This window comes from Mus caroli, chromosome 17 (genome assembly GCF_900094665.2).
Source record: "Mus caroli chromosome 17, CAROLI_EIJ_v1.1, whole genome shotgun sequence".
In the NCBI taxonomy this organism is placed as follows: domain Eukaryota; kingdom Metazoa; phylum Chordata; class Mammalia; order Rodentia; family Muridae; genus Mus; species Mus caroli.
The window spans coordinates 79,923,046-79,938,855 of NC_034586.1; the positions used below are offsets into that span (position 1 = coordinate 79,923,046).

General features: G+C 43.2%; 1 protein-coding gene across 2 annotated transcripts in view; it reads right to left on the reverse strand.

Moving 5' to 3' along the window:
• Thada (THADA armadillo repeat containing) overlaps window positions 1-15,810 on the reverse strand; it is a 276,549-nt gene that overhangs the window by 138,096 nt on the left and 122,643 nt on the right. For both annotated transcript variants that reach the window (XM_029471015.1, XM_029471016.1), the window contains exons 27-28: window positions 8,746-8,835; window positions 5,715-5,846 (exon numbers count right to left, since the gene is read on the reverse strand). In XM_029471015.1, the coding sequence (XP_029326875.1) occupies window positions 5,715-5,846; window positions 8,746-8,835 (222 nt within the window). The remainder of the gene's footprint in view (window positions 1-5,714; window positions 5,847-8,745; window positions 8,836-15,810) is intronic.

Below are 15,810 nucleotides of genomic sequence, written 5' to 3' on the forward strand. Positions count from 1 at the left end.
AAAAAAAAAAAAAACAAAAACAAAAAACAAAAAACAACAACTTATTGTATGGAAGTTAGAGGACAGCTTGTACAAGTCAGATTTCCCCTTTAATCAGGAGGGTCCCAGGGATCAAAACCAGGTCAGTGTTAGGCTTGCTGTCCAGGGCTTTTACCTGTTGAGTTAATTTGCTAGTCTCTATCTTCAATAAAGGGCCATATCAGACATAATAAAAAAGTATAGGGACTAATATGACATTCAACCATCTGTCCAGAACCAAGCATTAAAAAAGAAAGCATACTTCATAAATAAAGTTCAAGTTCTGAGTTCGTGGCTTTCCAGTTCCTTTTCCACTTCCTTTCCCCAAGCTGCACAGAGGCAATGGGTGTGGCCTGAACTTGCCATGCCTCCCTGACTCCTGAAACCCTTGCAATTTAGTCATTTCTCTATGTCACACACTTAATAAGTTGCGGCTGAATCTGTTTTCTTTAAGTGAGTCAGATGCTGACTAAAGTTTCACGTCAGCAGCCGAGAGGCCATCAAGCACTGAAGGGACGCAGACAATGACTTACTAATCTTAGGGAGTGAGTCCTTACTAGTTCTCAGCAGAGAAAGCACAGAGCACTCGGGAGTGATACGTTGATGAGCAAGTCAAACATAGCTGATATCAATACAACTATGCAGTCATTTAAAACATTGCTTTTCCACTTTGAAGAGTTTTTTGAAGGCTGTCAGCACAATATTTCCATGCCTCATGGTTCCCAAAATGCTGTCATTTGAACCCATGTTTGTCAGTCATTGAGTCTCAGGATATGCTCTCACTCACAGAACACAGTGCACTCTCCCTAGAACCCCACCTTCATCTGGCTTCAGGAGTTTCCTTCCCATTTACTGGCAGAGACTCACCAAAACAAGTGCTAAAAAAATGCCTGCTGTTTCAGAGTCTAAATGTTCTCAACCCAAGAAATGACAAATGTCTCAGGATGAATGACATGTGGGACACACTGCACATGTGCATGAAAAGACACAGTTACCTGTCAATCAAATATATGCAGTTATTATATACCACCAGAGATGAGAGAGACAGAGTCTCTCTAAGCAGTCCTGGAGCTCTCTATGTAGACCAGGCTAGCCTCAAACTCGCAGAGATTCTCCTGTCTCTGTCTCCCAAATGATAGGGTTAAGGTGTTAAATGATGTGCACCACTACCTGCAGCCTTAAAATTATCCTTCTCTATTCTTTTCCTATAAAAGACTGTCAACCTCTTGGGCTCTGTTACACATAAACCTAGAAGCGGTATCTGTAAGCAGGACATTTAACCCCATTACACTGAGGCTCTCCTACCTGGGTTTTCCATTCTTACTGTATTAGTCTGGATGTCCCTCCCTTCCATGTCTGGCTCCATTGTAACTGGATGAGTTACAACAGAGACAGTGCTTTGCAGCTTCTCTCTCTCCTATGACACTAACCCTGCCTCAGGTACTTCCTAAAGGACAGTCAGAGAGGAGCTCAGAAGCCAAGAGGCTCCCAAGCTCATGAGGCCAAAGAGGACCAAGGTAACATTCAGTCCAAGAATTTAATTTGATCAAAACTTGTTTGAATGGGAAGCGGGAACATCAGAGAGGTGACTCATAATATAACCAAATGGCAGAGCTCATGTTAAAACAGACTTCCTCAAAGGCCAGGTCGAACATGGAACCCAGTTGAAGCCCCTACCTATATAAACCATCACTGTGGCTACATGTAGTTCCGATAATAAAGGACTGGAAGTCCTTGAATACTTCAGATAAGCAGATCAGCTCACATACAAAGTTTTGACTCCAACTAGTTTCATTTTTACATTACTCAATTTAACTCAGTATCCAAATTTGTATTAGGTAGGGGAAAGTACCACAAAAGAGCAATGCCTGACCGGCATAGGAGGAGATTAGCTTATGCTTAAGAGCAAGCACTGAGCACGGGTACAGTAGAGTAGTGACGAATGACAAGGAAGGGGAGCTCTGCACGTTGAAGAGGGGAGCATCAGGAGCCGACAGCACAAGAACAGGGCCAGGCAGGACTTTCACCTTGGTGGTACCAGAGCCACTCTGCTTGCCTTTTTTGTCTCTTTAAAGCAAATGTTGCCCTCTACTTATCTAAAAGGATTCTGGGAAGTCAGAGCAGGTACAAATAGGGTAGATAGATGGATGCATGACACATAGGTTAGTTGGAAGCTCTGAGTTCAATTCCCAGCACTTCATAATCTTGGCATACTGGCACATGCCTATTATGTGGGTGCTTGGAAAGTAGGGGCAAGAGGATCAAAAGTACAAGGTCATCTCTGGCTACATGCTGAGCCCAGGAAAGTGTAGTCTGCATGGGACTCCATCTCAAACCCAAAACAAAAACAAAACAGCAATTTAACACAGAGACTTAAAGGAGACCTCTTGGTACCAGAATCTCAACGGAAGGAGGAACTCATTACTGTTTCCTGTAAGAGCCACAATACCCCAACACAGAACACAGCTGCTTTGCTTCGTAACCTGGAGAAGGTGCAACGTTATCATCTACATTATGTGTTTAAAGGAAAACAAGACCAGAGTCATATTATTTCCTGTCACAAGACTAAGTTCTTCTATCTTCACCTTCCTCTTTGATATGACTGATATAATCCTAAGGTTCCACGAACTATTCTAAATACATGAACACAAGCTTTCCTAGTGTTTCAATGTAAACTGTCCACCCCTCCCGCATAGGTACATGATTTCTACAGGAACATATTTGTTTTGTTATTTGTACTTAGTACTTGTCAGGGAAAAGCAAGCAAGCAGATTTCACTTTAAACAAAGGAAAACAAATGGACTGGGGAAGTGGGTACTGAAATGAATTAAAGCAAGCTGGGAGAAGGGGATGCCGAGCGGGAAGAAGGATGTTTCTAAGTGCCCCACAGTGAGGAGAGTCTCCCTCAGCAGTGAGTGAGGTGCTGACCTCTCAGGCGGCAGGAGTTACTTTTCACACAGGGAGCACATTAGTCCAGAGCAGGAACACCGCAGCGTGACAGGGTCACAATTAGAAGTGGCAGAGCACTCAAAAGCCAAGTCTCCTCAGTCCAGGCCTTTGCTCTCCAGGACTCTAGAGTCATGGCTCTAGGATGGTACTGTATGGTTTCCTGTAATGTTTCAGTGGAAGCTTGAAATTTGCCTTTGAAAGGAACTGAAAGGCTTCAGGCCCTTCCTTTAACCCTTTACAGAGCCCAACAAACAGGCGCCGGTGAGCTGTAGTCAAGCGGTTCTTGGAGCTCCGGTAAAGCACCAGTATTCTGCTTCATGCCGTCACAACGCAGAGGGAGTGGTTGTATGTGAAGACACTGCACTCATGGAGGAAGGGGCTGGATAGCAAAGAACTGCCCATACAGACCAGAGAAATCAAATCAGCTACCTCTAAGATTCAGGCTGGCAAAAACAAAACAAACAAACAAACAGTAACAGAGAAATAAGCTAAGGTCCTTAAAATCTTAGATTTATTTTGCCTGCAAATATATGTGTGCATCATGGCCATACCTGGTGTCTGTGGAGCTTCTAAGAGGTTGCTGGATTCCCTGGAACTGAAATTACAGGCAGTTGTGAGCCACCATATGAATAGTGGAAACTGAACCTTTGTCTGCTGCAGGAGCAAGTGTTCTGAACTGTTAAAGCATCTTTCCAGCCTCTTGGGTAGACTCTTACATACACAGGGCTGAGGATGCAACTCAATGGTAGAGCTTGCCAAGCACAAGCAAGGCCCTGGGTTTGAGCCCCAACACTGTGAAACAGACAACACAAACTAAACCAACCAAACTAACCCGGATGATGTTCTAAGTTCCTGGTATACATCCTTGCACAGCTTGGGGCCTGGAACCCTAACTAGGTAGAATGAGGAAATGAGGAAAGGACAGACCAGACATACAGACTATACGGGATCAGGTGGTCTAGACTCTAATGGGGAAGCTCAGTATGTTTATATCTATAGCTGAACAGGGAGGTAAGGGTGTTGCACACAGCTAGCTGAAGAAGGAAGCAGGGTTACCATATACAACTGAAAAAGGAGACAGGATTAGCTAATCTTAGTAGGAGCAGTCTCTTTGTAGGGGAGTAATCTTTAGGCCATGAACTTGGGCTCCCAATGCGGGTGGTGGGGAGAAGCTGTGAACCTTTTCTGCAATTACTATCACCATCCCCAACATGGTCGAGAGGAAGGCACTGCCATTCTCTGAATTTTATCCAGGGAAATTTCACCCATGGGTCCAGGCACCAGCGTCACTGACATGGTCATGCCTATGTCAACAACACACACTTACTAAGGACTTCAATGCTCTCTACAACCTGGTTTCAGAGTAGTATTTAAATCCTCTAAACTACTGTGATCTTTGACTATCTCTCAGGACCATGCACATACTCAGATTATATATAAGTAGGTCCATTTGGAAGAGTATTTCAATGTAGCAACTTCCTGTCTCTAGGAACAACCAACAACAGATGGCGTAATAAAAGCCTCTGCAGAATGAATGGTCTCAACATAGATGCCGATGGTGCACAGCACATCTTGGTTTCTAATGGCGCTGATTCTGTTTGTGCTGTTCCCCTTTTATCAACTTTCTGAAACACTGCTTAGCTGTATCCTCCCCTCCATACACACAAATGTTCATGAAAGAGAACACTTTTAAGGCTCTTGAAAGTAAAATTTACCACCAAATTTCTAAAATGAATCACCCAATACTGGAGGAGGCAGACGGTAACTTTGTATCAGGAAACACAAGCCAGTCCCAGTGAGTCACCTCTGTGATCACAGATAGCACAGCCACAGCCCAGGCTTGGTGGCAAACAAATGGCCACAGCATCACATGTCAGAATCTTGTGTTTCATGGTTTCTCACATGGAAATGCGTAAGTCAACTACGTGAGCTCAGGAAGCAGAACCCAAGATGCTGCACAAATAATAAACACTCAAGCTTTGTGTTCTTGTGCTTCCCCAAGTCCATCTCAAATTTCAATAGATCCATGAAAGGCACATGCTCGTCAAGAACTACGAAGAGTAAAGAGCTGATAATAATATTACAGCTTCTAAGGTGAGTCATAGGAGCACACAAATGCTCTTGAGGATCACATGTTAAGGTGCACAGTCAAAAACTAAGAAGTGACAGCCATTTCAGAAGAGGTACTGGGCTTTGGTGATGTATCCTGTAGTTGGTGTGCACCCACATACATTCTATGCTTTTGTATCTCTTTTAGGCACCCCAAGTTTGAAACAGAAGGTTAAGTGGGACAATGGGCTAAGTGGCATTGCCACAGGCATACCAGGTCCTGGTTGCTCTGACTTCTCCAGAGTAAAGAGTCAGGCGCCTTAATATTCTTTTAAACCACAGGGCAGGGAACACATGCTAGGATCAAGCCCGCCCAGCATACCTGTGTTGGCTGGCCCAATACTGTTCAATACAAACCATAGGCAGTGTTTTCAAAAGGGGTACTTCCGGTCAACATCACACACCCACTAGCCGGTCTCCAAGGAAAACACTATCAACACAGCCATAGGCTCCCACACCCACAGGCTAAGCACAGGCTAAGTGCTCAGAAAGCACTGGAGAACAGTCAGGAGCAATAGCAGAAAGCTTCACTCTCTTGCTTTCACAAAATGGCTCCCTAAGACAATATACTGATTATAATCCTCCAAATAAGAACAAGATAGAGCATTTCTCTCAAGTTCCCTGCAACATGACACTACCTGATAATGAAAGGAACAAAAGGGGCCAAGCTGAGCGCAGATGATGTGCCGTCCATCGGCGATGGGTACAGTCTCTCCAACACCAGGAGTAAGAGGAACATGCCAGGGTGGCGATCAGGCTCTCCCAGTTCACTGAAGGAAAGTGATTACACATGAAAGATTTCAGATTGAAGAAGGCAGGCACTGCTTTCAAACACATTTTGTCACTTTTTTTTTTTTTTTTTTTTAAGATTTTAAGATTTATTTACTTTATTCACATGAGTACACTGTAGCTGTCCCATTACAGATGGTGGTGAGCCACCATGTGGTTGCTGGGAATTGAACTCAGGACCTCTGGAAGAACAGCCAGTACTCTTAACTGCTGAGTCATTTCTCCAGCCCCACATTTTGTCACCTTTTCCTGTTTCACTTTAATGTGCACAAGAAGAAGTCTCTGGCAAAGCAAGGGTCCTGCACACAACCCTCTTCTAAAGCCAGTGACTCTCTGGAGTCACAGTCTCTGGACTGTGCTCTCCAGAGCTTTCAGGAAATGGGAAGCTCTCCCTGTCTGATGGCTTTGAGGAAACATGACTAGGCCATTACTCACTAGAACCAGAAAACCCTCCCTGCACTAACTAGTAATTAGAGAAAAGATATCTTGACAAAAGTACATTTCATTGATATAATTACATTTTCCCATTACAGACACTTTATATGTATTTACACCAGCACAAAGACTGCAGAAAAATTAAAAAAGTGCATGTTCTAAGATATCCATAGTAAAAATTCTACTGTCAGCTACAGAGTAAGACTGAAACAAAATGACACCATTTCTTGCCGCCCCAGGGGACTCAATGCCCTTTAAAATGACTCTGCTTTATGTTTCTAAAATTACTGATCATTTTTGCTCAGGGACCCACATTTGATCACAGGCAACTTAGTTAGCTGTTGTTTCACAGCAGCAAGCTGCAACAGGCTAGTAACACAGGATATTAAGAATCTATTGGGCTGGTGAGATGGCTCAGTGGGTAAGAGCACCCGACTGCTCTTCCGAAGGTCCAGAGTTCAAATCCCAGCAACCACATGGCGGCTCACAACCATCTGCAACGAGATCTGGCGCCCTCTTCTGGAGTGTCTGAAGACAGCTACAGTGTACTTACATATAATAAATAAATAAATCTTTAAAAAAAAAAAAGAATCTATTAAGTACATTTAGTAATGTAGACAAAGATTTTAAACAATAAGAGGAAGAACTGATTCAGGTACGTGTGTCTGTGTGTGTAAGTGTGTGCGTGTGCTATGTGCGTGTGTCTGTGTGTGGGGACTAGAGGTCAACCTTGCATGATAACCTCAGGAGCGGTGCCCTAGTCCTTTTAAAATGTAAAAAGTGCATGTGCCATGAAACACAGAGGACAACTTGTGCGGTGTCACTCTCCGTCTACTTTCATGTGGGTTTGGGGCACACGGACAGGTAGGTCATCAGGGCTCAAGCCATCTTGCCAACCCCACTTTGTTTTTTGAGATAGGATTTCTCACGGGGACCTGGGACTTACCCTGTAAGTGAGGTTGGCTAGCTAATAAGCCCTAGGGCCCTTCTATGTCCGCATCTCCAGGGCTAGAATTACAAGTGCACATGGCATAACAACAAGCTTTTTATATGGATATTAGTGACTGAACACAGGTCTTCAGGTCTTCACTTAATGAAAACAGTAAATTCTTTTCCACCTCATCTTGATCCCACCCTGAGACAGGGGTTCTCTGTGTGACCATGGCAGTTCTGGAACTCCATCTGTAGAATAGACTGGCCTTGAATTCAGAGATCTGCCTGTCTCCTTAGTGCTAGAATTAAAGGCATAAAAATTTTATGTGTGTGTGTAGGGGGGTGTCTATGTGCATGTGTGTGTGTATAACCATGAAGACCAGAAGAGAGTATCAGATTCCCAGGGACTGGAATGACATGGAGTTCTGAGCTGCCTTGACATGGGCTCTGAGAAAGCAGCAAGTGCTCCTCGGAATCACCAAGTACTATCTGCAGGCTGTCTGATGTCGCCAAGTACTGTCTGCGGGCTGTCTGATGCCGTCTTCTGGCCACTGTGGGCTCCCATGTGCATGTTCATACTAACATGAAGGCAGACACATACATAAAAATAAAACTTAAAGGAAAGTTGTTTATTAGGATATATTAAGTATTCCTAGTGATAACTACATATGAAATCTCTGATCCTCATATATGCCCTCCTACTGCAGATCCTCATATACTTCCATGGGTTTTTAACAAGTGACTCACAAGTTTTATTACAGTTGCTTAGAGAAGCCTGGGTGAAAGGTTGTTTACAGGAGCATGGGTACCTTACCAACGGCTACACCACTGTGGTAGATCCCCAGGGAGGGGTGGAGCCTCAGGAGCCTCTTCACCTTGCTTGGTGTGGGTTTTCCCCTCCCCCCTCCTCTGTCTCTGTTTCTGTCTCTCTCTCTGTCTCTGTCTCTGTGTGAGTCAGAAGACAATTTTCGACAGCTGGTTCTCTCCTTTCACAATAAGGTCCTGAGCTCAGGTTGTCAGGCTTGGAAGTTGGTGTCTTACTCCACTGAGTCATTTCATCTACACCAGAGTTAGTTTTACATTTTTTATTTTACAGGTGTTTCACCTATATATATGTGAGCTTAAGTCACGGTACCTGTATATATGTGAGCATACGTCACGGTACCTGTATATATGTGAGCATACTTCACGGTACCTGAAGTACTGTGCTTACACAGCAGGCACTAGATTCCCTGGAACTGGAGTTACATACAGCTGTGAGCTGCTATGTGGGTGCTGGGAAGTGAACCTAGGTTCTTTGGAAGAGTCGAAGGCGCTCTTAACTGCTGAGCCAGCTCTCCCGATGTTTCTTCTCTTGAGACGGGCCTGGTTATGTAGCCCGTATCTGGTGGTAATCCTGTATCTTCTGAGGGCTGGGATCACAGACCTGAGCCACCCAGTCCAACCTAAAATCATGATTAATAAAGTACTTAACATTGTGTCTGCACATCTTCCAGTGTATTCTCTAATTACCTGTCTACTGTACTGGCCACAGTTTCCAATTGTTTGAGAAGAAATGGGTACAGTTCTGGGAAACGAGAGAAAAATTCTCTTCCTGTCATTCTGTGGAGAGAAATAAAAGAGAAAACATTACCTTTTATAATCCCCCTTTAAAGAAAAACTATTTAATGAAATAGATGAAAAGGAAATCTACAACATCTTACACTCATAGTCAACACAAATGATACACAGTTCTAAGTACTTTGGCTGTGTGGCCTTATCTCCATAATGAAGATGGCATATGCTTATAAAGGCAGGAAAGAGGGATGTACCGTGAACAGCCCAGTGTGCACAACTGATTGAGCTGTGATGACAGGCAACAACTGACAGACGGCCTCAACTTCAGTGATGGAGGGGAGACCCAGAACAAGGTTTTCCAACCTGGGTATCATGTCATTTTACCAAGTAGAATTTCAGGGTGAGGAATGCCCTTTGTTTGCAGAATGGTTCCAAGTTTCTGAGGTCTCTACCTACTAGATGCCAGTAGAACAGCACCCTTCTCTCTGTGACAATGACAGTCTCCACAGATACTGCCAAAAGCATGTGGTAAGGCATAATGACAAATGACTGAGAACCACTGCCTTGGAGAATGTCAATCAGAAGGATGGACTTGGAGAGTGAGCTTCTGTTGGGACACTCCAGCTAACACCATAAGGATTACCTTTTTCATATTTATAGAAACTATTCCTGAGCTCAGAGAAGGTGCTAGAAATAGTTTCTCAAGCTGAAAAGTGGGCCAAACCCCTCAAACTTGGTAAAACGCTTAGGAAAAAAGGGCTGTTTATTATGAAAAGTAAACAGAAGTCTTAACTATTAAAGAAATACTCATAACCTGCCCATGCTTTTGTTAATAAAGACTCATGTCCCAGCTTGTTAAGCAGCACCATGTCTGCAGGCAGCAAACTGCCAGTCAATTCTTGTTCTCTCTCTCTCTCTCTCTCTCTCTCTCTCTCTCTCTCTCTCTCACACACACACACACACACACACACACACACACACACACACACGTTGCTTACTATCCGAGAAGCTCCTTCTGTGGCCAGCTCTTGCCTCCCCAAGCAACCGCTGACTTGATTTCTATTGTTACAGGTTAGTTTCATCTATTTTAAACTTTCACAAAAATGTAGTGGTACATTTTATAATTTTTTTTGTCTAGATTTTCTCATTTGACATAAAGTTGCTAAGACTTGCCCACAACATTGGCTACAGCAGCAGTTTGACTTTTTTCTGGTAAGTAGAACCCACGGTGTGAATTCATAAATTCGTAATTCATTCTGTTGGCAGATATGGGTGCCTCTTATCTGGGGGAGAGGGATTCTGACTAACTCCTATTCTGATATCCTCAAACAAGAGGTTTTTTTTAATCATATTTTTCACTTCTCTTAGGATAACATCTGAGAATAAAGAATGTGATATCTGCATACTATTTAGGAAACCCATAGTTTCCCAAACACCTTGGTGACTTTATACTCCAACAACATAAAGTAAAAATTCTGGAAGAACTCTACTGTTTGCAGCATTTGCTGATGGCTTTTATCTTTTTTTCCATTTCAGCCACACTTGTGATATCTGTGATTTTGTTTATATATCCTTGATGACTGGTGTTGTTAATCAATCTTCCTATGTTTTGGCCATTGTGTGGTCTTCTATTCAAATCTTTTTACCCATTTTGCAAATAGACTTTATTTTACTTTATACACACCCCACAAACCCCAACACAGCATGTATGCTTTCCTACTTACTTTCTTAATAAATATTTGATTAAGTCCAAGTTTTCCCTTCTATGATTCATGTATTCTACAACCTAAGAAATCTCCACCTCCTTCAGAGGGTGTTTTGTTTTATTTTGTTTTGTTTCCTGGAAGGCTTTATGGTTGGCTTTCACACTAAAGTCTAAGATCCAGGTCCATTTCAGATAAGATTTTGCTTACAGGCTTGCTTTCTTTTCCTTTCTCTCACTTTATCCACTCCCATTTTTCTTTCTTTCTTTTTCTTTCTTCCTTCCTTCCTTCCTTCCTTCCACGATGTGAGTCCCAGGGACTGAACTCAAGACTTTAGGTTGGCATCAAGAGCCTTTCCCGGTTGAGGCACCTTAACCTGCACTATCACATTTTATATAAGAAGACTGTCCTTAAAGAGAAAGATAGAGATGCACTTTGCACAAGGGTTAAAACATTTAATGCGGGGGGGGGGGGACGATGATAAAAACATTTAATGCTACAAAGATTAAACTCTTAATGTGTACAAATGCAGTATAATTCTAAGAAAAACTCTGTGTCCCAATCTGTCTCTGTCCCATGTCCCCTTTACTGCCCCACAACCCCTCCTGTGTATAGGTGTACAGGAAACAGAGAGTCTAAACTTATGACTTTATGGCTACCACAGGATAAGAATAAAGTACAAAGTTGGGAACTCATCCAGTTAGGTTTCCAGACCATAAGAACCATTCAGCTACACAGCAAAATCAAGGCCACCTTGGGTGCATGTGACCCTTCTACAAACCAAAATGAACTCCAGAAAACCAAATAAGTAAGAAAACAAACAAGCCAATAATGATAGGATAACTGATGCTGAGATTAAAAAGGAGTCTCCCTCCTGATGTTATATATAAAGCTAAATTCTACTGTATCTAAGGTCTGAAAGTAGCCATAAAGAAAAATACAAAACAATAAAAACATGAAGTTCTCGTTGTCTTAGTTTGGATTACTACTGCTATGAGATAACACCATCACCAAACCAAGGTGGGGAGGAAAGGTTTATTCTGTGCACACTGCCACATCATGAATGGTTCCTCACTGAAAGAAGCCAGGGCAGGAACTCACAGAGGGCACGAATCTGGAGGCAGGGGCTGATGCAGAGGCAATGGAGGGTGCTGCTTGCTGGTTTGCTCCCCATGGTTTGCTCAGTCTGCCTTTTTTTGTTTGTTTCTCGAGACATGGTTTCTCTGTGCAGCCCTGGCTGTCCTGGAACTCACTCTGTAGACCAGGCTGGCCTCGAACTCAGAAATCCGCCTGCCTCTGCCTCCTAAGTGCTGGGATTAAAGGTGTGTGCCACCAACCGCCCAGCACTCAGCCTGCTTTCTTATAGAACTCAGGACCACCATCCCAGGGATGCCACCACCCACAATGGGCTGGGCTCTCCCATCAATCACTAATCAATAAAATGCCCGCCCTATAGCTGGATCTTCTGGGGGCATTTTCTTAATTGAGGTTCCCCTCTTTCAGGTGACTACCGTGTGCCAAGTTGATATAAACCAGCCATGACACTGTCTATGTTGAAAGTTAATTTTTCCTGACTAGAGCTGGCACGATGGTTCAGACAGCTTAGGTGCTACAACTTCCGTGTACCTAGGCCACAGGGTAACTAAACTCTGGCAACTAGACGATGGCCGCCAGGCTGATGGGACTGAGTCATTTTCCTAAATAAACAGCCACAGTGGAGAAGGTGAAAGGATGTTATAAGAATGAAGTGTTCCTCTTCCACTCAGCCCTTCAAGACAGTCTCAATCAGACAGCGAAAGAGGGGAAGTGACGTCACAGCTACTGAAAGGAGCCAGCACTGTGGTGGCAGCAGCAGCATAACCTTAGGACATCCACTAGGCCAGGAGATGAACAAAGGCAAGAAAGTGTCTCAACTGCCTTCTTCACCGAGGAAGTTGCTCTGTTGTAACCCCTACACCTTGCAACCCTACAAACCTAGTAATGGCCACGTCTGTCCTCCACATGGAGAAGATTCTTTAAGCACAATTTGATAGCCTTGTTAAGATGCTGGGGGTGTTGGGGGACCTGGAGAGATGGTTCAGGGGTTAAGAACATTGGTTGCTCATCCAGAGGCCACAGGTTCAATTCTCAGCACCCACATGGTGGTTTACAACTGTCTGCAACTCCAGTTCCAGGGTACCTGACACTCACACAGATAGACATGTAGGCAAAACGCCAAATGCACATAAAACAAAAATAACTAAAGAAAATAAAACATTACAAACATGTCCGTAAGGAAACTGAACTCAATGGCCCTGGACCCAGCACGTCACCTCTTTGTGCACAAGACATCTTGACATCTCTGGGCATCTTGCCTTTCTCTGTAGCCCTAAGCAGTTACTGCATGGGGCTGGTGATAACGGCATAAGAGGGCAGGCTAGACCAACTACCCATATTCTCTAAAATTAAAGCCTGAAATCAGTGACACGACAGGAACTATGACATTTAAGGTTTACCAGCTGGGTTTTAGGCTATGCTAGAGACAATGGAAACACATACTTCTCACCCAATATAAAACAGTCTCCTAAAATTATAGACGGAGGCTTTACTTAAGGAAGCACCATGTATACCCTTGGAATTATACTTTCTTCTGCCTTTAACTTGCCTCCTTCCTCAAAACTGATGCCCTGAATACTAGCAGTCAAGATCTATCTGTGATGAGGCTACATTTGGTTAGTCATAGAAACTTCCTGTGAAGAAGTGGCCCAACTTTTGTAAACTCTGCAGTCAATTCCTTCTACTATAAGGAAGATCACAAGGTACAAAAGATTTCAGCCAGTTCTAACTAGAGTGATCACTAACATGAAGGTCACTTTGGTCTGCTCCAAGACCCAAGGCAGAACTATAATGCATAGGAAACTCTCCAAGGCTTCAATCTCCAGGCTGAGATAAAGACTTTTTGAGGTATCTGGATTAGTGCCCAAGGCTAGATGGAAAGGGAATACAGAAAACCAGGGAGCCCTCTGCCGTACAAACACCAATGTGGTGCTAATTAGATCTCAGGTGCTAGGGTCTGCAGCTGATGTTAATATTGAAGGTTGTATCTATTTCACTGACAGCAGTTTCAGTTAATTAAATGCTGTATTAGACAAAATGCATGATTTTAGTCCCAATTTGCCAGTCAGATTAATGAAAGAAACTGAGGACATAGCAATCTCATGGGAAAATTCTCCAAAAGTCAAGGCCACATTAGAAATAAGGGCTGGGGCTGGGGCTCAGATGTAGAGTCCTTACTTAGTATTCACAAAGTCATGGGTTTGAAACCCAGCACCACATAAAACTGCGTGTATTGGTACAATCCTGTAATCCTAGTACTCAGAAGTGGAGGCAGAAGGATCCAGATTTCAAGGCTATGGCTGACTACATAGAGAGTTGAAGGCCAGCTTGGAATTCATGAAATTCTGTCTCAAAAACACCCCCCTACCACAAAAAGAAAGCTGTAAGCGATGGTGCCATTGAGACACAGTTGTCTAGAAGTTCACATGACCAAACAGCGTACACTGAAACAGCAACGGTCCTGTCCAAGGAAGCATCCACTTAAGGATGCTTACCTAATGAAGAGCCCTGGGAGGCGTGGTGCCTCCCTCTGGACAGAGGACAGAAAAGCTCCATGCTCTTTACAAAAGCTCTGGCTCCCTCCTGCTTCTAATTCCTCTGCTGTGAAGCAACCCACAGCAGATACAAGTATCTGTTCCTCTTTAGATTATGCTGTGCTCACTGGAGCTCACTCTGGGCACAAAACTGCTGATTCCTAGTTACTGGCATTTGCTTGTACAGAAATTAATACTAGACAATTAACATAAAAACAATCAGCAAGGATGCTGCTATACACTTGTAATCCTAGAACTTGGAAAACTAAGACATGAAGATTGCTATGAGTTTGAAGCCAGCCTGGTCTATAATACGTAGAGTTCCAGACCAGTCAAGGCTCCATAGTTACGACCTTGTCTTAAAATACAATGATGATGAAGAACGGGGAGGAGAAGACACAAACACAGACAGACACACACACACACACTCACTCAGCACTCATATTATAATCAGAACCTAAATACTTCTACTTAAATAAAAGTTAATCTGGAAGTAATCGAGCTTGTATTTCTAATGCCATTTTACTAGAAATATGGCGGTCCAATAAAACAAACTAAAAAATATTGCAAGAGCACTCACAATTTTGTACACCGCATAAGAAAACCAAATTCTGCAAACAAGCCAATAGCAGCAGAAGAATATAAAGTGTTACAAAACAAAAGGCTTTCAAGACTGAAACATTCACAGAGATGAGCTAAAGCAGACTAAATGCAATGTATACAAGTTGCCTGGTTCTTGGTTCGAATAAATCAACTACAGTAAGACCTGTAGAACTTTAAAGGAAGTCTGCAGATTGAAGAATTAACTTTGCCGGATGTGGCGATTAACAGTGGAATTTCTTCTTGTTCTTTTAAAAAAAGATTTATTTATTTAGTTTATGTATATATGAGTACACCATTGCTCTCTTCAGACACACCAGAGGAGGGCATCAGGCCCCATTACAGATGGTTGTGAGCCACCATGTGGTTGCTGGGAATTGAACTCAGGACCTCTGGAAGAGCAGTCAATGCTCTCAACCACTGAGCCATCTCTCTAGCACATGGTATTTCTTCTTAAATTTCTTTAATCATGTATACCAAATGGATTTATAGGAAAAATAACATGGTATGTACAAACTCCAGGAAATGAAGAATGAAGATAGGCAAAATGCTGACTACAGCCAAGGCTGAGTAGTGGTGTAATGAGGGGCAGTTCTTGTCATTATTAAATACATTGACAATTCGAATAATAAAATGTTTTAAATTCAAAATAAGAATACAAGTTGCAAATAGGCGAAAAATTAGTGACTCCAGCCAAGGATTACAGACTCAGTAGGCAGAGTCTGTGAAGAACTGCATCGAACCAATCAATAAGGCCAGCAAGTCAGCATGGACAACCCGTGAGAACAATCACAGAGGGAGCTACAGTCCGTTTGCCCAGACACACTTCTCTGCTAACAAACAAAAGGGGCCTGCCGGGGCTGGAGAGATGGCTCAGTGGTTAAGGGGACTGACTACTCTTTCAGAGGTCCTGAGTTCAATTCCCAGAAACCACATGGTGGCTCACAACCATCTGTAATGGGATCTGATGCCCTATTTTGATAGCTATAGTGTACTCATATAAATAAAATAAATCCTTAAAAAACAAAAACAAGCCGGGCGTGGTGGCGCACGCCTTTAATCCCAGCACTCGGGAGGCAGAGGCAGGC